The sequence below is a fragment of the Barbus barbus genome, assembly GCF_936440315.1.
Source record: "Barbus barbus genome assembly, chromosome: 39".
Lineage (NCBI taxonomy): Eukaryota > Metazoa > Chordata > Actinopteri > Cypriniformes > Cyprinidae > Barbus > Barbus barbus.
Window position 1 is genome coordinate 21,995,508 of NC_136717.1, and position 21,395 is coordinate 22,016,902.

Sequence of the window (21,395 nt, forward strand, 5' to 3'; positions counted from 1 at the left end):
TTGTGGTAGTGCAGGTGAATCAACTCTAAACATAGGAATATTTGCTTTGCCTATCTGAGAAAGCGCACGCTTTGGTTTGGATGAAGCTGCAGGGCTGATGCTTGTGCCTCCAGGGGGTGCTTTTCCTCCCCTTCTTTTCCGTACAGCTAAATGCTCACCCACCCAGGGCCACTCCTCCCCTCCTTCACCTCCTTCACTCTCTCTATCTGCCAGGAATTCATGGCTTACTGACCTCTGTTACCATTCTCACTGTGTATTTGTGTACGTTTCCTTTCTCTCTCTCTCTCTCTCTCTCTCTCTCTCTCTCACTGTCTCTTCCTCTTTTCCACCTCTCTATTTCTCTTTCCCTCTTTTTGTACCACAGGCTGTGTAAAGTTCAGCTGTGGGTCGGAGAGAGTGACCTTCAAACCAGGTGGCAGGAGGACGCGCTTTCTGAGTACGCCCTGCTTGGCTCTTTGTGTGTAACGCTTTTTCTTTTGTCTCTTTCCTACAATGTCATATGATTAGTTCTTGATTCTGCCAAGCCTTCTGGTTGGCTGATCATCTCAGACATTGTGTCATGAATCTTAAAAACAACTTGTGCTCATCGCTTAACAGTTATCGTTCATATCCCATAATGCACTAGTGTAACCTATGAGGTCCAATAATTATTTCTAATTCAGCTGTGTTCACAATGGACAGTTGGTCATTTGTAATTCATCTTACTAGTTTTAATATTTTCCTTCATATATGCTTTGGTTTAACATCTTAACAAAATGTTCATATTTCTAAAGATAATTACTAATCATTTAAAATATGAATAACATGCTGCATTTGACAGTGTCCCAAAACAGTACGGCTTGTACTATAGCAGTTCCCAAGTAGTTTAAGCAATTTATACTGAAAGCGGGAAAATACTTATCAGTTTCACCAAAAATCACTGCTGGATGCCATAAACAACTTTGTCCAATTGTTGTAATTATAGCTAATAATTTAAATGTGCAGTGTCCATATACTGGTAACACTTCACAATAAAGTTCTAAATGTTATCATTATTAATAAAAAAAAGGTATCATGAACTAATAATGAACATCATTTATTAATGTAGACAAATATTCATTTCTACATATGCTAAATAATAATTTCAAGGTGTATAAATCAGTAAAGTTTATGAATTAACATAAGTCTAGATTAAGGGCCTAATAAGCCTAGATTAATACATTGTGTATAGTAGTTTATTGTTAGTGCTATTTTAGTATTATTGATATACTATTAAAATATGTATTAAGATTTTCAATTCGTTTTTTGTTTTATTTTCATTTGTTTTAAGAATTAAGACAAAGAAGATTAAGATTAATGTACTTAGCACTTTCATTTATTTTTAACATATTTAACATTTAATTTACAGTTATAATATATAATATATTTCAATATTGTGGTATATAATTATATTTAATATTTATTCTTATTTCTATTTGTTATTTTATATACTACTATCATTTTTTTCTTTATCTTACTACTACAAGTTCAGTTAATTGCCAAGGCATTTCTAAATTCTGTTTTTTTTTTAAGTGTAATATTTTTATATTAAGTTTTATATTTTATTTTAACTTTTTTAAATTTTTCTGATTTTTAATAGTTTTAGTTTTAGATTGTTAGTTCATGATATCTACTGTAATGAAAATACTAACGGTACTTTATTGTAAATTGGTAGCCATATAGAGTATTGTCATATAATGATATTTTGGTATAATATAATTATATGGCTCATGTTCTTCAGTATTGTTTGGCTCTTCCTTTTCTGACACATGCAGTGTGAATCTGCAACATACTACTCTCATTTCCTCATATTATTTATGTAATAATTCACACATTTTTATAATTAAATCTCTTGAAAGGAGTGAACTGAAAACAGCTGAACGGTGACTAATATTTCTCCAAACTAGGCAAGTCAGTGCATATGTCTTACAATTCGATGAATTTTCCTTGGTCTCTTATTTAAAAAAAAAAAAAAAGTCAAGTCTCTCAGAGCAGGTACTTCCACACATCCTCTCACATCAGCACAGTCTTTCTTTGCAAGCTTATCTTTTTTTAGCTGCCTTCACAATGTTAATATACTTGATCACAGACCCGATAGTCCCAACCACACGTGAACCTTCCTTCACTGAGCATGAGTGTAATTTCAGGTTTTAGACTAGCATGTTCTGATACACTCCCATAATGCACTGTGTCGGACGTGGAGTTACTGTAACACTGATTCTCTCCAATCCCACCGTTCTCTCCATGCTTCAGGGAAGATGGTGAAAAAAGTGTGCCCCTGCAACCAACTCTGTAGTAATTATCTCTCTTTTTTTACATCCTCCCACTCCTCCTTCCCTCTTTTTCCTGTCGTCACCTCTCGCTTTATGTCCTGTGGCCTGTTGAAGCTGGTATTCCCTCTAAGCTCTCAGGCTGACTTGAGCATTTCTTTCCTGTGATGACCCATTCATGTGTTTATAAGTGTGGCATGCCACGTGTGTTTTCACTCTCAAATTAAACTCGCACTGCCCTAAATTTGAAACCGAACTGGAAATCATTCTCGATAAACGCCTCGCCGTGCGACGACACCACACTCAGCAGCAGACTGACTAATGCACTCTAAATGGACCCGTCTGAGCACTCATCCCATTACGCACAAGCCAATTTGAAGCCCCAGACTCCCTTCTGCACTCTTCCTTTATCTCCTTGAGACTCATCCCGCTTACTGCACATCGACCTCATCCTGTTTGGATGCCGTTTCTCACCCATTAAAAGGGTCTAATGAGGCCTGGCTGATTTCCCCCTCACTGTGCACAAGGCATAATCACTATCCAGTGCACAAGCCACCGTATTGAGGGAATACAACTCACATTTTGCACACAGAAAGGTAGGTTTTCACAAAGAGGATTCCGGGATCCTCCAGTATTGAACAAAGTGAATGGAAGTCATCCAGTAAATGCTGAAGTCCAGCTGTGTGTGGAGCCTCCACCTGTCCCTTACCCCTTTTCCACCAGGTGGTGCTGGTGCTTGGCTGGTGAAACTTTTTTTTTTTTTTTGCCAAATCTATATTCAGGTTTTATGAATGTTGTAACATCCACGATATTTTATGTGAATGCATGTATTTGTTCATAAATACAGTATTATTGTGAAATATTATTACACTTTAAAATAACTGTTTTCTAATTTAGTATATTTTGAAATGTAATTTATTCCTGTGATCAAAGCTGAATTTTCAGCATCATTACCCCAGTCTTCAGTGTCACATGATCCTTCAGAAATCATTCTGATATAATTTGCTGCTCAAGAAACATTCATTCTTATCAGTGTTGAAAACGGTTGTGCTGCTTAATATTCTTGTGCAACCCCTGATATTTTTTCAGGATTATTTGATGAATAGTTCAAAAGAATGTAATTTATTTGAAATACTGTAGAAATGTTTTGTTACATTATAAAAGTATTTACTATCTCTTTTGTGCCAAATAAAAGTATTAATTTCTTTAAAAAAAATGTAATGTACATAATCCTGTCTGGGCACATTATTTTATAGATTTCTAATTCAATGTCAATTAATGTTTAATTAATAAAATTGAACTTAAATTCAGTATATTAAATGCTACCATGATGCATAAATTCTTTATTTAAATCAATATCACATGAATTAATTATGTTAATATAATTCAGTATACTTTTTTACACATTATAATATTGCCTATGAGATTTTTTGCATTACAGTACTTAAAATTCAGGAAGAGTTTGCTTAATTGTAATTAAACTAATGCCACATTGCAAAAAAAATCAAATTAAATAATTGTGCTAAAAATAGGATTGTGTTTGTGTAAAATAGAAATCTATTCATATGTTTATTATAAATTTATAAACTGACCATGTATTGACGACAAACTGTACAGTTGTTTTTTTTGTTTTTTTTAAAGAAAAAGTTTTAAAGACCAGTATAAAACACTTTTCCTTCAGTGGAAATGTATGAAACTGGGCCAAATTGGGTACTGGCTTTGGGGCCAGCACCAGCATGGTGGAAAAGGAGTAGCTATATTTCAAAGCATGGCTTGCTCTGGACTACATCGCCCAGAATTCCTTTTGGTGCTTCGGTCTTGGCGCAATGTGTCATCTTTTTGTTGCTACATTCTGGAGAGGCTGTGTTTGCCATCCTAACAGGTCTTATCTGTGTCGCCGGGTGGCTGTCTGGATAGCTGGCAAGATATTTGTGCTGTTTGTATTTAACTGTGCAAGATTTGATTTTAGAATTTTTTTTTTTCTTCCCCCATCAGCTTTATTTTTGACTTACAATCTATTCTTCAAATGCATCAGCTCTTTGTTCCTTGACAGATATGTGTAGATAAATGGACCAATCAGCTTATACCAGTGTATGTTGAAGGACCATTATTTCTTAGCCATGACAGTGATGAGTCTTACGAAGGAGCTGAGGCATTTCCACTCATTTTGCGAATTTGTCATCTTGCTTCATTAATTGCTCAGTAAACAGAGCTTTTTTGTAAAAAAAAAATACCACATAATCACTGCAATGCTTTTTTTCATAAAGAGGCTTATTTACTCATACTGCTAATATTAATGTGCTAACAAGATTAAGACGAAATGTTTGTCCTAGTTTAGCTAATGGTACTATCAACAATCTTATTACGCTTCTCAATAGTAGCTGTTGAAAGTTTCATATTGTTAGCCTCCATGAATTCTGAGACATTGCAGTTCAGTTTAATCTAATACTGGAGCTCATGGTGAATCCATTTCCATTTCACCACCCTTTTGCTCCCTCTTGTGTTGCAATAAAAACAACCATGGCGAGCATGATAATGAAGCCCAGGCAGATGCGAAGCACTAGGTTTATGAACTGATGGAAAGCCAGAGATGGTGTTTTAATACTGTCTTCGTGACCTGTTTTGCAGGCTGGAGTCAAAGTGATAAAAGTGTCACTTTAGCCTCAGAGCGGATGCCCAGGTGCTCGATAGGGCCTCACTGCCATGACTTTTTGTATACACATTACATTATATTATACAGTTGTGCTCTTAAGTTTACATACCCTTTATATAATCTGCAATATGTTTTGCTTTTATTTAAATGAGAAGAGATTGAATGAAAAAAAGTTGTTGTTTTTTTTATTTAGTGTTGTCCTGAAGAACCTGCATAACAGATATTTTAATTTAATCAAAAAGTCAACATAACAGCTTAAATTGAATAATTGTTAGCGTTTTCAATCCCTTTAGTTCTCAATATATTGCTCTATGCTCTTTATTTTAAATGTCTTGCTTTTACTGACAGCAGCTCTATTTATTGATTTTAATCAAGCTTTTATTGGTTCAACTAAAGATTTCTTTATTTCCAGGTTAAAATGTAATTTTGAATGCAGCATTTTAAATATCATGCTTTTGATTCTCACTTGTCAAGTAAAATCTGTTAGGTCAAAAAATCAGAATAGGGTCAAACCAGGGCAGAACTAAATAAAAAAATATATATAACAATAAATAAAAAATCTCTCTCTTTTTAAATCAAACATATTGCAGATTATATAAGGCGTATGTAATCTAATGTGAGGAACTGTATATAAAAATATACACACATTAATATAGTCTGTGGGGCTTCATATTGTATCAGCTGTTTCATTATGATGTGTGTTGGACTGACTTCCTTTTTACGATCATATTCTCTCTTCCTGTCTTTTTCTCCGCTCAGGGACGAGCAGCACCAACACAGTGGCGGGAACCGTTCAGAATCAAAACCAGCCACCTGTCTCTCAGTCCCAGAGCTGCAAGGGCATGTTCACAGACGAGCTGCACAAATTAGTGGACAACTGGGCCAGGGACGCTATGAACCTGTCGCAGAGCAAGAGAGGCTCCAAGCACCAACAACAAGTGGTTCCTCAGGCCCACAGCTACGAAGTAAGACTTTGTCCTTCACAGTTCTCAACTTTTAGGCCCTCAAAGTCCACTTTCCTGCAGAGTTTAGCTCCAATCCTAATCAAACGCATCTGAACAAGCTAATCAAGGTCTTCTAGAATGTTACAGGCAGGTGATTTTGATCAAGGTTGGAGCTAAAGAAAAGCTCTACAGAAAAGTGGACCTCCAGGGCTAGAGTTGAGAATCCGTGCTCTAAATAAACGTTTTTCCTTTCTCCTCTTCTCAGATGGTTCCTCCTACCAATGTGGGCCGTAAGTACTCAGCTCCTGGGCAGCTGTGCCCAAGCATCGCTTCAACTCTGAGCGGCCACCCGCCCATGCCCAACACTCCCGCTACCTCTCTGGGAGCCCTGAAGGGCTCCTTGTGTCCCACGCCGCAGTATGGCTACCCCTCTGCACCTTACAGCGCCCAGTGGGCTGGTTCGGTCGCGCACACCCAGGCCGGTCTGCTGGCCACCTCGCAACCCCTGGGACAGTATCCCCAGGTTCCCACCCCTTTACAGACCTTCCACATCAGCACTTTGCAAAAGTCAGTCAGCCACCCGGGTGGACCCAACCTGAAGACCACGTAGGGCAGGGCCTAGCCGCACCAGGCCTAAATAACTCTTGAGTTGAGGGGAAGGAAGGGAGGCGGACTGGGCAAGCGTTTGAGTGCATTGCAGAGATTCTGTCACAAGAGTTGATGGTTGAGAAAGAAGATGCCAGAATCTGCATGCATGCTTACAGATATGCCATGGGGATGATGCACAACAGCGCAAAGGATAAGAAAAGACGAAAATAAAAGAATGGACAATGTTACGTGGCCAAAGAAGGTGTGACCATTTTTATTGTTAAGGTGTGTAGTGATGGCATCCTTCACCACCCAGCCCCAAACATTTGTCAAGGGGTTCGATTAGAGGTTTGCTGACCTAAAATGGAATGAATGCCACCGGCATCCATCTGTATATCCTCCTGATAAATTCATACATCAAGCATGTCAACAAAAACGGAGGTCGGGTGGGTGACGGTGACCAGCGAAGAGACTAACCTAGTTCCCCTCTTGCCCTAAACCCTCTGCTGCAATGCCATGGAATAATGCAATAATTACAATGGTAGAAAAAAGCCCATTTTAAAACACAGGAAGTGGCCTTCATTAGAATGACAAAATCCATGTACAGATTTCCTTTGTTTTTAAATTGGGTTATGAGAGTTTGATTTCATTCATTTGGTTGGTTGGTTTATCTTCCCTATGCCCTTCAAGCCGGCCTTGTGTAGCAGAATGTTAGGGACAGTACTTTTTTTTTTTTTTTTTTTTGTCACATGTTCAGAGGCCTTTGAGCTGCCCCCCGAGATTTGTACAACAAAGCTCCTACATGCATCCCAGCATGCACATTCACACTCTTACCGTCCTCTTCTGGTTTTCTCATTGGGCCACACCACAAGGTGACTTGTAAAATGGTGGATAAAATCAGTTGGATTGAGGTTTGGATACAGGATTGGTTGCCTTGAAGGCCCGTGAAGCTTTAAATCTATGGCTAATTATCAGCGTTTTCTAATCATGGCATCATTAGGGGCCTCTTACGATAGTTTGATCGAGACATTCAAGTCGTGTTCTGTATGGACCTGTATTTACTCATCAGTTTTTGATGTTGAAACACTGTGATTATTATAAATGTTGTTGGACAACATTAGATAAAAAGAAAGTAGACAAAAAAAAAAACATGAAATTTTGGAGGGTTTTGGATATTAGCGTTCATGAGATGTAAGGCTAGCTATTTCATTATTCACATCTTATTGGAGACACTTTAACCCTTTTTTCCCCTTTGTACTTTCTTTATATTATTAGATAAATGTGAATGTAAAATGGATTCAATTAACGTACTTGAAGAAACGAATCTTTCCCTCTTTCCCTAAGCCCGGTGAGCTTTCTGAAGATTCTAGTGCCTTGCTTTATTTTTGTGTTACTTTTTTTTGCTTCGGGGTTTGATATATGAGGCAGCGGAGAGTCTCTGGTTAGAGTGCTGGACTTCACAGAGGGTGATTATTAATATATTGCAGGAATGAGGTGTTGTTTTGAATTGGCTACGACTGAAACCATTTGATGGCACAGTCCTAGTCGCAAAAAGCTTCATATATAAGGTGTGCAAACACACAATCCAGCCATTATATCACATTCAAAGGCTGTGAAAGTGCTTGAGGGTTGAGTTTTAGATACTTTGATCAATCTACCTTAGTATGCAAGTGGAAGTGTGCCTATCATCAGCACATAGAGGAGTCATTTAAACTTATTTTGACAACCACGGTGTCTTTGTTTTCCAGATGGATTCTTAAACAGCGTGAACGGTTCTTGTGAAGGTGAGGGATCGGCTCAGATAGAAATGCAGGATGAGGAAAGTTAGTACGCATGGGACAGTATGTTGTAAGTAATTCAAAACCACCAATAGCTTAGATGTCTTTCCAGCACTGCTTAATCGGTTTTGATGCCATCCAGTGTCGAATCCTCTCCGGTGTGCATAGGGAGACCCGTTTGACTCATTTAGCAACAGATGTGACAGCAAGTCGAGAAAAGGACCAGAAAGGTGGGAAAAGACAGTTAGCAACCCTCACCGACACAAGAACACCACTCTCTGTCAAAACAGCACTGTTGAAGACTCTTTCTCGCTGGTTTCTCTTCAATCCGCTTCTTTTTAACTCTCACTGCCCATGTAAGTTCTCACATCACCGTACTGACTACGGCCTTCGGTTTTATGGCAGATCAGTAGCTTCTTTTGGAGGATCTCACTCTCTCTCTTTTTGTAGCAGTCAGTCAAATCACTCTTGTAAATGCTTTGGTTTAATCAAAATACTACACCTGCAGCGTCAAACTACCTTTTAGCACATTCGACTGTGCAGATGAACAGTCCTGATCCACCAGAAACAAATGTACAGATCCTTAGAGCATTTTATTTGGGGTACAAAAACATAGTGGAGATGCTCTCATCACCTTAACTACTGAAAGGACTTAGATTACATCTCGTTACATACTGCTTAGTGTGCGTCTGCGTGAAACGTCTGGTGCAGGAACTTCACTTTAGGTCAACTGTACAGTTTAGATTCTCAACTGGCTCTCTGTATTCAAAATCTGATCGTTTTACTTTTATCTCTTGCTTTGTACACAACGCTTTACCTGTAGACAGCTCGTTTTTACCCACTTTACGTCGCTTGTTTCATTCAAACTGTGAACACATCAAAAGGTCTTTAACAAAGAGGTCCAACCTGCTCAGTGTTCAGACTAATGAAATACTAGCTTCTGAGTGCCATGTCCCTGTTCCAGATATGATGTAAGTGTTAATTTGCTCTCGCTATAAGAAACAGGTCCCCCTGTGTGACTGTAGTGGGCGCTAATGTAACTGCAGTGCAGGACTTGCAACATTAAATGAGATTCACCTCTGACCTCTGATGTAAATGATACAGCACCTTGGAAAATAAAAAAATAAAACGTCCTTTTTCTTTGCTTTGAAGAAAAAATAGTTTGTAGCGTGATGTACGAATGAGCCATTCTGTATCGCTAAACTTTCAGTTTATTATGATGAAAAAAACTATAAAATTTATTTTTCTTTCTTTTTGCATGAGACTTTAGTTACACAGAAAAAATGCACACAAACTCACTCAAAACTATCTTATTGAATGAATCCCTCCTTACTAGTCGCTCTCCTGTGGAAAGAAATACAACAGAACAATGTTTACTTAATGCTACTGACCTGTCATTAAGTTATTTAGCTTTGTGCTACTATCTGATCCGCTTGTTTTGCTGTCTTTTGAGTCTCTAGATTTCCTCTGGCGACTTTCATTGTGTTTTTTTTTTTTCTCCGTATGATATTTAACATTGTACAAAATGTTAAAAGAGTTACTTAAAATGAAAACCAAACAAAAACATGTAGGGAATCATCGGCAATGTTTAACTGTTTGTTTTGCACTAAGTATAGGATGTTCAAGCTTCATATAAAACTGCGCTTTGCGCTCCAATAAAACAGCATTTGTTACCTTATTTGTAAACTTAATAAAAGTCATTTAAATAAATTAAGCTTGCCTCTGCTTCTCAATTCTCAATGGATGCTGGATTCGTTATAATGCAGTTCAGAGCAATAGAGTTGATGAGATTGAATGATACTTAAGTGCATTTAATATCAATATATTATGTCTCTACTACTGCACTCTGATATCTGTGCCCACCTTTAAATGTGTCATATACTGTATGTCCACTAATTATTTGTGTTCATACTAGCCAACCTGCATGCAATGTAGAAAGAGAATGAGGAGTTTTTGGTTGAATGGGTTGTGGCACTAAATCTTTATCTGGCCGTGATCGTATTTTGGAGGTGAGTGACACACGCTCTGCCCTGTCCTCCTAAATGTGTTCGTGTATTATGTGTCTTAACTGTTTTTCATATTGGTGACATTTTGGATTCTGAGTCAGACCAGCAATGAGTCGACTGAGAACATTCAGTTTTCATATTCTTTTGACTTGCTTTCACAAACACAAGCAAATTGTTTTTTTGTTTTTTTTTTTCTATATGAACAATTCTTTTAACAACTTCTTCACTGCTTATTAATATCTGAAAGGCTTATTATGTGGTCCAACAAACATGCAATATATCTCCTAAAACAGCTGGTCTTTCAAGCTTTTTTGAGAAGGCATTTACATTCTTTAAAAATAGTTTAAAACATGTTTGAAAATGTTTTTTTAGATGGTTGCCCCACATGATCCTTAGTTATCTTGAAAATGGTATAAAGGTTTAAAAAAAAAAATCTGAAACAGTTATGATCATATAAATAGTACCTTTCTAAGAAATTGGCATGTGCTTTAAACTAGATATTTAAAAGCTCAAATGTTTTGTCATTCTAATGTACACTTATGTAAGCCCAGTGTTTTCTGCTTTTGGTACCTATATAATTACTAACATTATTTTAATGCACTGCTTCTATGATTTCTTGTGATAACGTTTTATACACTGTTGGCAGCTTGATATGTAAACTGGGAAAACACAGAATGTTAACAGATATTTCACCACCTGATCACTTACTGGAAGATGGTACTGGCTTTATAAAGGGGGTGAGGATCACAACGCATTCATACGCAATCTAATACAAGTGAGGTAAGGTATCTTTAAAGCTGAATCACACTGACACTCAAGACGCAATATTATTTTTAACATTTCAATATTTGTGTTTTACATCTTTATAACTGAACATGTTCTTTCTGACAGCCATGGCAGTCTTTTATAAGCTTGGGCTGGTGTCTCTGGCCGTGTTGATGCTGGCGTCTCAGCTGGACTTTGCCAGTGCTGCTGTGCGGGTGTTTGGCTTAAATGCCAGCGGCCTCACCAGTGACCCTGCTGGAAACGAACCTGATCCATACGTCAAGGTCTGGTGTGGCTCTAATTTTGGAGGGATGACAGAACTTCACAGGGATAACGCTAATCCTTCATGGTCAGCAGAGTTCAACACAAAGGATGACCTGACATTTCAGGTGTGGGACAAAGACTTGAATTTTGATGATCAATGGGCACGTCCCAAAGAGGTACAACGTGGGTCTTTTAGTGGTAATTGTCATCTGAAAGATGGAACCCTGTTTTAGAACTCTGAAGCAAAATGAATCTGTTCCAGACCAGCATTTAAAACAAACCTCCACTGCAACAAGCCTGAAGTAGGACAGTATTGAATGTTTTGCAATGATATGTTCATCAAAATCTACTGCTGACACACTTCTTTAGTGAAATGCTTTAATAGTCTATTCACTAACAAAAGATGCTAATAAAAGTCTTGAATCAAGGTTGTCTCTGTTTTTGAGCTGATTAAACTCACTTTTAATACTTAAGTGCATTTAACTTCTCGGTAGCTGATACTCAACATTTGTGCCCACCTTCACTAATGTCATACACAGTATAATTATTTGTCCATGTGTTCATACTAGTCAGCGTACATAGAAAGACGATAATAAATTGTTTTGGTTGAAATGGTGAAAGATGACATTGAATTACCTGAGCAACTTTCTTTTCCAAAACAGCAGATGGCGCTGTTGGTCAATTTACGCTAGTCTCCCGAGACCTGAAACACCGGTTTACCTTTTCAGACCAATATGAGTGGGGAACAGGTGAGTTTCTGTCTTACTAGATCTATAATTAACCATTTAGATGTGTTCACAAAGCGACCCTACTACAGTGTCAGTGAAATTCACAACAAGTGCTGTAAAGTTGTTAACATGATTGATTAGTTCAAAACTCAAGAGTGAACTGGCTAAACATTTAACTAGGCAGTCTTTCCCTATAAAAACTGATGCATTCTCCGTACCTCTTATCCTCTGTTGGATCGTGGGATATAGAATATACAGATATATTGATACAATTGTTCAACATTCAAAATAATGCAGGGTATAACAATATATTGTGACAATGTAATGTATAATAGATAGCAACAATATTGTGTGCCAAAAATTTTCATATTGAAAAGGTAAAGAGGTGTTTCAGGTCTCGGGAGACTAGCGTAAATTGACCTACAGCGCCATCTGCTGTTTTGGAAAAAGTTGCTCAGTTGCACGTGTGAGAAAATCAGCCTGCACGCATTTGTGAGAAAATCAAGCCAAGTTTCCTCATAAAAAGGCAAATGAGTCTCACAGTTGTAACACACAATACATAATATTTGTCCATACCTCTGCATTTTCTCTCAAATAGAGTTTTGTATTTGCAAATCACTTTGCGTTTGTTTGAAAGTCGAGTTTTTCTTTGCAAAGCAGATTGTGTTTATTTGCAAAACACTGAATTTGTTTGATGAATATTGGCACAAAATTTGCTCCATACAGACGACTTTTTCCTGCGCGACTTTAACCGAGCAACGACACCGAGCACACACTTAAGTATCGTTTTTATCTTCCCTCACACTTTCCTATCCCCTATCCTTCCACCTCTATCATGTGTTTCCAAACCATTCCGGTTCTCTCTCAACCTCGCTCTTAAAAACACATGCAGAAGGCTACGTAACCCTGCTAACCTGCCCCCTATCTCTACATCTTCCACTGCACCTCTTTCTTCCTCTGTGGGTCTCTGAAATTGCCAGTCAGCTGTAAACAAAGCCGACTTCATTTCTGCTTTTTCCTTACAATCCACAGTCAGCATGGGCTTGACTGGGACCTGGATTTGTCCAGAAGACTCAGCAACACCAGCTGCTCACCAACATTCTGGTACAACCACTACATATCTCTGACCATTTCTTCATTACATTTACTTTACATTTTGCTACCCAGGTGCCACCATCTCCCTTACCGGTTACTTTCAGACGCAACCTACGCTCCCTTTCCCCCTCCCTTCTTTCCTCTGTAGTATCCTCCCCTCTTCCCTCGCCTACTCATTTCTCATCTCTGGATGTGAATGCAGCCACTGACACGTTATGCTCTATGTGATGCAGTAGACCCTTGCAGATCTACTGCGGGACGTTTTAGGTCCGGAAAAATAAAACAAAATGATGGCTTGACCCGTATGAGTAAATGAAAGGTGACTTTTATTTACAGTGCGCCGTAAAAATATCCAGTGGCGAGAGTATTTACACAAGTGCTCAGTCCAAAAAAAAAATAGCAAAGTAACAGCAAACAAAACAAAAAAATAAAAGAACAAAATAAACAACAAATATTATGTACAAACGAGTATCCACAATATACAAGAGCTCTAATTTTGCTTACGGCACCGCAGTAGCACGTTCGCTGACTTGGTAAACAAGCACTTGATGTGGGCCTGGCCTCCCTTCTTATAGGCCAGGCTCCACCCCCTACCCGGAGGGTACCATTATCAGGTAAGTATTTAATCTTATAATCTCAAGTTTAAATCATCAACTTAATGTAAAAACATCAACCACATTATGAAATACAAAGACTAATAAATCATTATTAACACATATTAATAACAAATCAGTAACATTTACCCTCTTTTCTCTCCACAGAAAAGACGATACAGTTCCTTCCACAAAACAACAATGGTTTAGTCGGACTACAATCGCATTGTGCCGACGCGGCGCAGCCGTGACGTCATAAGCGGGCGCCGCCCGATCGTTTGGTTTCGCCGGCGCAACGCGAGAGTCCGACTACTTCCCACACACACACACACACACACGAGACAAACCGAACTAACAATCAAACTTCAAACTAAACTACCAACAGTGTGTCTGTGTGGTTTATCCGGGGTATGTATACTGTAGAGGTGGAGAAGAGTGTGTGAAATGTCCGTGTGCCATCGAGATAACGTGTGCACCCGCTCTCCGATGGCTAACCGGCAGGGGTTGGAATGAGGTAAGTGTGTATGTATATGTATACTGTGCGTGCCAGTACTGCCGTTCCCAGCGGTGAAGATCAACTCTTCACATCACCTCCCCCCTCTCCAAGCCGCGTACTGTCCGGGTACCGGGACAGGTAGTCGGCAACCAGGTTAAGCCTCCCAGGCCGATGTCGTACCTTGAAATTGTAAGGCTGGAGAGCTAGGTACCATCTCGTGATGCGGGCATTATGATCTTTCATCGTGTGAATCCACGTCAATGCCCGATGGTCCGTCTCCAGGTCAAACTCTCTCCCCAAGAGGTAGTATCGGAGAGATTCCAGGGACCATTTAATTGCGAGACACTCCTTCTCGATCGTGGAATACCTGGTTTCTCTGGGCAACAGTTTCCTACTCAGGAACACAACTGGCTTCTCCTCTCCCGCAGTCCCCTGGGCTAGTACCGCTCCAATTCCCTTTTCTGAAGCGTCCACTTGCACCAGGAACCGCTGATCGAAGTTGGGGCTTTGTAGGACTGGGCTGGAGCACATCCTCTCTTTTAGGGTGTTGAACGCTTCCTCACAGGCACCAGTCCATGCCACCGGGTTCTTCCCAGTTTTGGTTAGTAAGTCTGTCAGTGGTGTTGCTATGTTAGCAAAGTCCGGGATGAATCTGCGGTACCAGCCCACTAGGCCCAGGAAGGATCTCACTTCCTTTTTTGTCCTAGGTCGGGGACTACGCTGAATTGCTTCCACCTTGCATACCTGGGGTCGTAGTTCACCATTGCCCAGATGGTATCCCAGGTAGCTGGCCTCTTGCCTAGCCCACTCGCACTTTGCCACATTCAAGGAAAGGCCCGCTGCTTGGATCTTCTCCAGAGTCTGTCGTAGTTGTTCCAGGTGGTCTGCCCATGTATTGCTGTAGATCACAACATCGTCAAGGTAGGCAGCAGACCACCCTTCGCAGCCCTGGAGAACTTGATCCATGAGTCGCTGGAAGGTCGCAGGTGCCCCGTGCAGCCCAAAGGGTAGGACTGTAAACTGGAACAGTCCCACTGGCGTCCTGAATGCAGTGTATGGTTTGGAGTTCGGATCAAGGGGCACCTGCCAGTAACCTTTACACAGATCCAAGGTAGTGATGTACCGGGACTGTCCTATCCGCTCCAGCAAGTCATCAATTCTAGGCATCGGGTAGGCATCAAACCTTGACTGGGCATTAAGCTTGCGGAAGTCGACACAGACACGCAAGGACCCATCCTTCTTCGGAACGATGACGAGGGGGCTACTCCATTCGCTGTTGGATGGTTCAATTACATCCAACTGCTTCATCATCTCAATTTCCTCCTTCAAGGGCTTCAGTAGTCTCTCTGGTATTCGGTACGGCCGCTGTCGTGAAGGGGCTGTATCTGTAAGGTGGATGCTGTGTTGTACCAGTTCTGTCCGTCCAGGCCTCTGACGGAACAGTAATGGGAAGCGGTCCAGGAGGTCTTGCATTTCAGCCCTTAAGGGATCATTCAGATGGCTCAAGTTCACCTTTGCAGGGTGTCTCTGAGGTCTCACCTCTGGAGCAGGCTCATCCTCTTCTTCATCATCCACCTTTCTTAACATCAACGACCTCTCTGATGTCTTATTGGGTGGTTCTTTCCATTCCTTTAGCAGGTTTATGTGGTAGGTCTGGTGCGATTTCCTCTTGTCAGGGTGGTGGATCTCATAAGTTACTGGTCCCATCTTCCTTACCACAGTGTATGGCCCTTGCCACTTTGCCAGGAGCTTGTTCGTGGAGGTGGGTAACAGTAACAGCACCTTTTGCCCCGGCTGTAGTTGACGGAATCGTGTCTGTTGATCGTACCACTTCTTTTGTGACGCTTGTGCCTGCTGTAGGTTCCCTTTAGCTTCTTCTCTGTAACGCTCGAGCCGGTTTCTCATTTCCAAGATGAACTTAATAATGCTCCTCTCCTCGGTCTTATCTGCTGGTGCCACCCAAGCCTTCTTCAGCAGGTCCAATGGGCCTTGGACCTGCCACCCATACAGGAGCTCGAAGGGGGAGAAACCGGTTGAGGCTTGAGGTACTTCCCTGTAGGCGAACAAGACAAAGGGCAGCCACTTGTCCCAATCGCGTCCTGTGTCTGTGACAAACTTCCGCAGCATGCTCTTCAGTGTCTGATTGAATCTCTCCACCAAGAATCCCTGGTTGCTGACATGAAAAACAAAATGATGGCTTGACCCGTATGAGTAAATGAAAGGTGACTTTTATTTACAGTGCGCCGTAAAAATATCCAGTGGCGAGAGTATTTACACAAGTGCTCAGTCCAAAAAAAAAATAGCAAAGTAACAGCAAACAAAACAAAAAAATAAAAGAACAAAATAAACAACAAATATTATGTACAAACGAGTATCCACAATATACAAGAGCTCTAATTTTGCTTACGGCACCGCAGTAGCACGTTCGCTGACTTGGTAAACAAGCACTTGATGTGGGCCTGGCCTCCCTTCTTATAGGCCAGGCTCCACCCCCTACCCGGAGGGTACCATTATCAGGTAAGTATTTAATCTTATAATCTCAAGTTTAAATCATCAACTTAATGTAAAAACATCAACCACATTATGAAATACAAAGACTAATAAATCATTATTAACACATATTAATAACAAATCAGTAACATTTACCCTCTTTTCTCTCCACAGAAAAGACGATACAGTTCCTTCCACAAAACAACAATGGTTTAGTCGGACTACAATCGCATTGTGCCGACGCGGCGCAGCCGTGACGTCATAAGCGGGCGCCGCCCGATCGTTTGGTTTCGCCGGCGCAACGCGAGAGTCCGACTACTTCCCACACACACACACACACACACGAGACAAACCGAACTAACAATCAAACTTCAAACTAAACTACCAACAGTGTGTCTGTGTGGTTTATCCGGGGTATGTATACTGTAGAGGTGGAGAAGAGTGTGTGAAATGTCCGTGTGCCATCGAGATAACGTGTGCACCCGCTCTCCGATGGCTAACCGGCAGGGGTTGGAATGAGGTAAGTGTGTATGTATATGTATACTGTGCGTGCCAGTACTGCCGTTCCCAGCGGTGAAGATCAACTCTTCACACTCTACCTTAACCTCTTGTCTAGCCGACATCTGTCCTCTCTCCTGCAGGCCAGCACGGGCTGCCCCTTCTAACCCCTGGTTATCCGATGTTCTTCGTGAGAATCGGACCAAACTCAGAGTGGCAGAGAGAAAATGGCGCAAATCAAACGATCCTTCGGACCTGATTAGGTATCAGTCTTTGCTTTCATCTTTCTCTACTGAAGTCCACACTGCCAAATCCTCACATTTCCACAACAAGATCAACAGCGCTCCAGACATGCGTAATCTCTTCAGAACATTTAATTCTCTCCTCTGTCCCCCTCCTCCACCTCCCACCACTTCGATAACCGCTGACGACTTTGCCACTTTTTTCACAGACAAAACTAGAACAATCAGTAACCAGTTCTCAACTCCACCGGCCCTCCAATCAACCACATCTACTGCTCTAACTCCCATCTTCTCCTTCTGTCCCCTCACCGAGGCAGAAGTATCCAAACTTCTCTCCAGCCATCCTACAACATGTCCTATCGACCCAATCCCCTCACACCTTCTCCAAACAATCTCTCCCACACTCTTTCCGGCACTCACACACATTATCAACACATCTCTCCTCACAGGCATCTTCCCCACAGCATTCAAGCAGGCTCGGGTAACACCACTGCTCAAAAAACCTACATTAAACACTTCTCTTTTAGAAAACTACAGACCTGTCTCTCTCCTTCCATTCGTAGCGTAAACACTCAAAGGAGTTGTCTTCAATCAGCTCTCACGGTTTCTTTCACAGTACAACAAACTGGATGCTAAACAGTCAGGTTTCAGGAGTGGCCATTCAACAGAGACTGCGCTACTCAGTCACTGAAGCCCTGCGAATTGTCAAGTCCGATTCCAAATCATCAGTCCTCATTCTGCTGGATCTTTCTGCTGCTTTTGACACTGTCAGTCATCAAATTCTCCTGTCTACCCTCTCATCACTGGGCATCACTGGGATTCCACTTCGCTGGTTTGAATCCTGTCTCACCGGTAGATCTTTCAGGGTGGCCTGGGGAGGGGAGGTATCCAAACCACATCATCTGGTCACTGGAGTTCCTCAGGGATCAGTTCTTGGACCCCCTCCTCTTCTCCACATACACTACATCACTGGGTCCCATCATGCATGCACATGGCTTCTCCTATCACTGCTACGCCGATGACACACAGCTCTATCTCTCTTTTCAACCAGATGACCCAACGGTAGCTGCACGGATCTCAGGCTGCCTGGCGGACATCTCGGCATGGATGAAAGAACATCAACTACAGCTCAACCTGGCAAAGACGGAGCTTCTTGTCTTCCCTGCCACTCTACAGCATGACTTCACGATTCAGTTAGGCTCATCAATGATTACCCCGTCAACTTCGGTCAGAAATCTTGGTGTAATCTTTGATGACCAGCTGACCTTCAAAGAGCACATTGCAAAGAATGCTCGATCCTGCAGGTTTGCACTACACAACATCAGAAAGATCAGGCCCTTTCTGACAAAGCATGCTGCACAACTTCTTGTGCAGGCCCTTGTCATTTCTAGGCTGGACTACTGCAATGCCCTTCTGGCTGGTCTACCATCAAACACAATCAAACCGCTACAAATGATTCAGAATGCAGCGGCACGACTGGTCTTCAACAAGCCCAAAAGAGCGCATGTTACACCTCTCTTCATCTCCTTGCACTGGCTACCAGTGACAGCTCGCATCCAGTTCAAGTCACTGATTCTTGCATACAGAACTACCACAGGCTCAGCACCCTCCTACTTCCACTCACTATTACGAACCTACATCCCCTCCAGAAGTCTGAGATCTGCTAGTGAGCGACGCCTTGTGGTACCATCACAGAGAGGCTCAAAATCACTCTCCAGAACGTTCTCGTTCACCATTCCTGGCTGGTGGAATATTCTTCCCAAACCTATCCGGAATGCTGGATCCCTGTCAATATTCAAGCAACAACTGAAAACTCTTCTCTTTCGGCAGTACTTGACTTCATCCTAAACTCAAAAAAAAAAAAAAAAACCTTAATCTTTCCCTCTATCTTTCTCTCCTTCCCTTACTAGCTTGTACTTATTTGAACAATGACTGAGACTTGGTGTTACGAGCACTTCCTCTGATTGCCTCTTCAAGATGAATCGCTTCTTGTATTCCCGTATTGTAAGTCGCTTTGGATAAAAGCGTCTGCCAAATGATTAAATGTAAAGGTAAAGTGAATCATGCCAAAAATGCTGAGCTTCAAAACAACCAAAAAGTAGTCAAAAAGACTTTATGCAATATTTCAACTGCAGTCAAACTGTTTTTATAATGAGGAACAGACCACGTTTTATAGAATAATATATAGTATATGTAGTAGTATATTATAAGTATATTACTTTATAGAGTCAGGACAGTGAATTGTTAAAATGCTTTTATTGCAGTGGTTCTATGATAGAGTGCACACTATTGGCAAATGTACAGTAAATAGGCCACTGTGTTTAATATAGTTAACACAGATAAGCATGGGATTTAACCACCTGTTGATCAGACTTTTAAGGTTGATTTGGCTTTATAAAGGGGGTAAGGATCAGGAAGCATGCATATGGACTCTAATACAAGTATAAGGTGTCCTTAAAGGGGTTATATGATGCTTTTTTTAAAGATCATTATTTTGTGTATTTGGTGTAACAGAATATGTTGACATGCTTTAATGTTTGAAAAACACATTATTTTTCAAATAGCTACTGTACATTATTGTAGGTCCTCTATGCCCCGCCTCTCTCAATCCGACAAGCGCAATCTGCTCTGATTGGTCAACTGGCACAGTGCATTGTGATTGGCCGAACACCACAAGCACGAGTCGGAAATATAACGCCCCTTTCCGTAATCGCCAGCTTTAGCTTTCAAAATAAATGTAAAGACAGTTAATAATGTCCTTAGTTTTACCATCAGTTCAAGGTTACTATCTGTAGGATATCAGAGACTGAATCAGACAATTTTAAGATGCATCATAACACTGAAACCTGAGGAGCTGGAATGCAGAGAGGCCTTAAGGAACAGGACGTCATAAATCTAGTTGGAAGCAAGCAAATCCCAACTAGCAAGCCTCTGTCACCAAACAACTTGCAACACTGAAGAAAAAGAAACACTTATTGATCATTCCAATTCAAGAAGGAGACTGTCAAATTTGTTGCAAGTAATCAAGACTGATGTTCACACGTAAACCTGTGATAGAAAATCATTAGCTACAGACTCTTTCGGGCGTGTCTCCACACATAAAAGACCGTCCAAACCAACATTCCTTCTCTAAAGAACATGCATTCGTTCTCCTTAGAACTATACAAAAACTTTCTTCTCCATATGCACATAAAATCATCCTAAAAGGACATTTTTATGTTGTACCCACATATCATGTTTTAATCAAATAATATGTATGTCTTTTTAATAAGTATTGAATAGCTCGAGCCTTAAAGATAAGTATTGCATATTTAGTATGTATGAGCTTGAAAATCCATGATGTGAATGTTTCTTCCAATCAGTTCTTTGTCAAGTGCATCATAGTCTTATTATGAAATCATGTTCAGAAAGGTATGCTTTGCCAAGGCCTGTAGAGTTTGGACCATGTGACTGATAACAAGCTGATTTATGATGTGAAGAACACACCCTAGCTAAGCAAGGACAGTTTCTAATTGGTCAGGACCGTCCAGATGGGACGGTCCAGAAGCTGAGTTTAAAACCTCAGGACATCGTAAAATACTCGCTCTTACTTCTTCGCCCTCTTACTCTGACTCTCGGACCCTGGTCCCTCTCACCGCGTGCTCAGGCCTCATGTGCCATAATGAGAAGGAAAACAACTTAGTCTCGTTACATCATTTTATTTTATTATTTTACTTTAGTTTATTTTCTTTCCGTGGAGTTTCGTGTTCTAATGTAAGTTTGCTAAAGTCCAGCTCCGACCCGCTTCAAACTTCAACCAGAAAGAACTCCGCATCCTCAGCCAACGCCCAAAAGACGTCACTTCAAAGACTACTGAACTTCCAGCCAATCAGACACTTCGGGGAACCCCCCCTGTCTGCAACGAGGACACAACCCCGTTACACAGGCAAAACAAGCAACACACCTCCAGATTCTAACAGGTTCTAAT

At 40.9% G+C, this 21,395-nt stretch overlaps 1 protein-coding gene across 1 annotated transcript in view; it reads left to right on the plus strand.

Annotated features, from left to right (window-relative positions):
- Positions 1-11,711, plus strand: part of LOC306858421 (serine/threonine-protein kinase WNK1-like) — a 77,354-nt gene extending 65,643 nt beyond the window's left edge. Inside the window, exons 28-32 of the mRNA XM_079398966.1 lie at positions 365-457; positions 2,272-2,313; positions 5,701-5,906; positions 6,151-11,037; positions 11,149-11,711. Coding sequence (XP_079255092.1) covers positions 365-457; positions 2,272-2,313; positions 5,701-5,906; positions 6,151-6,495 — 686 coding nt within the window. The 3' untranslated portion in view covers positions 6,496-11,037; positions 11,149-11,711. The remainder of the gene's footprint in view (positions 1-364; positions 458-2,271; positions 2,314-5,700; positions 5,907-6,150; positions 11,038-11,148) is intronic.
- The last annotated feature ends 9,684 nt before the right edge of the window (positions 11,712-21,395 follow it).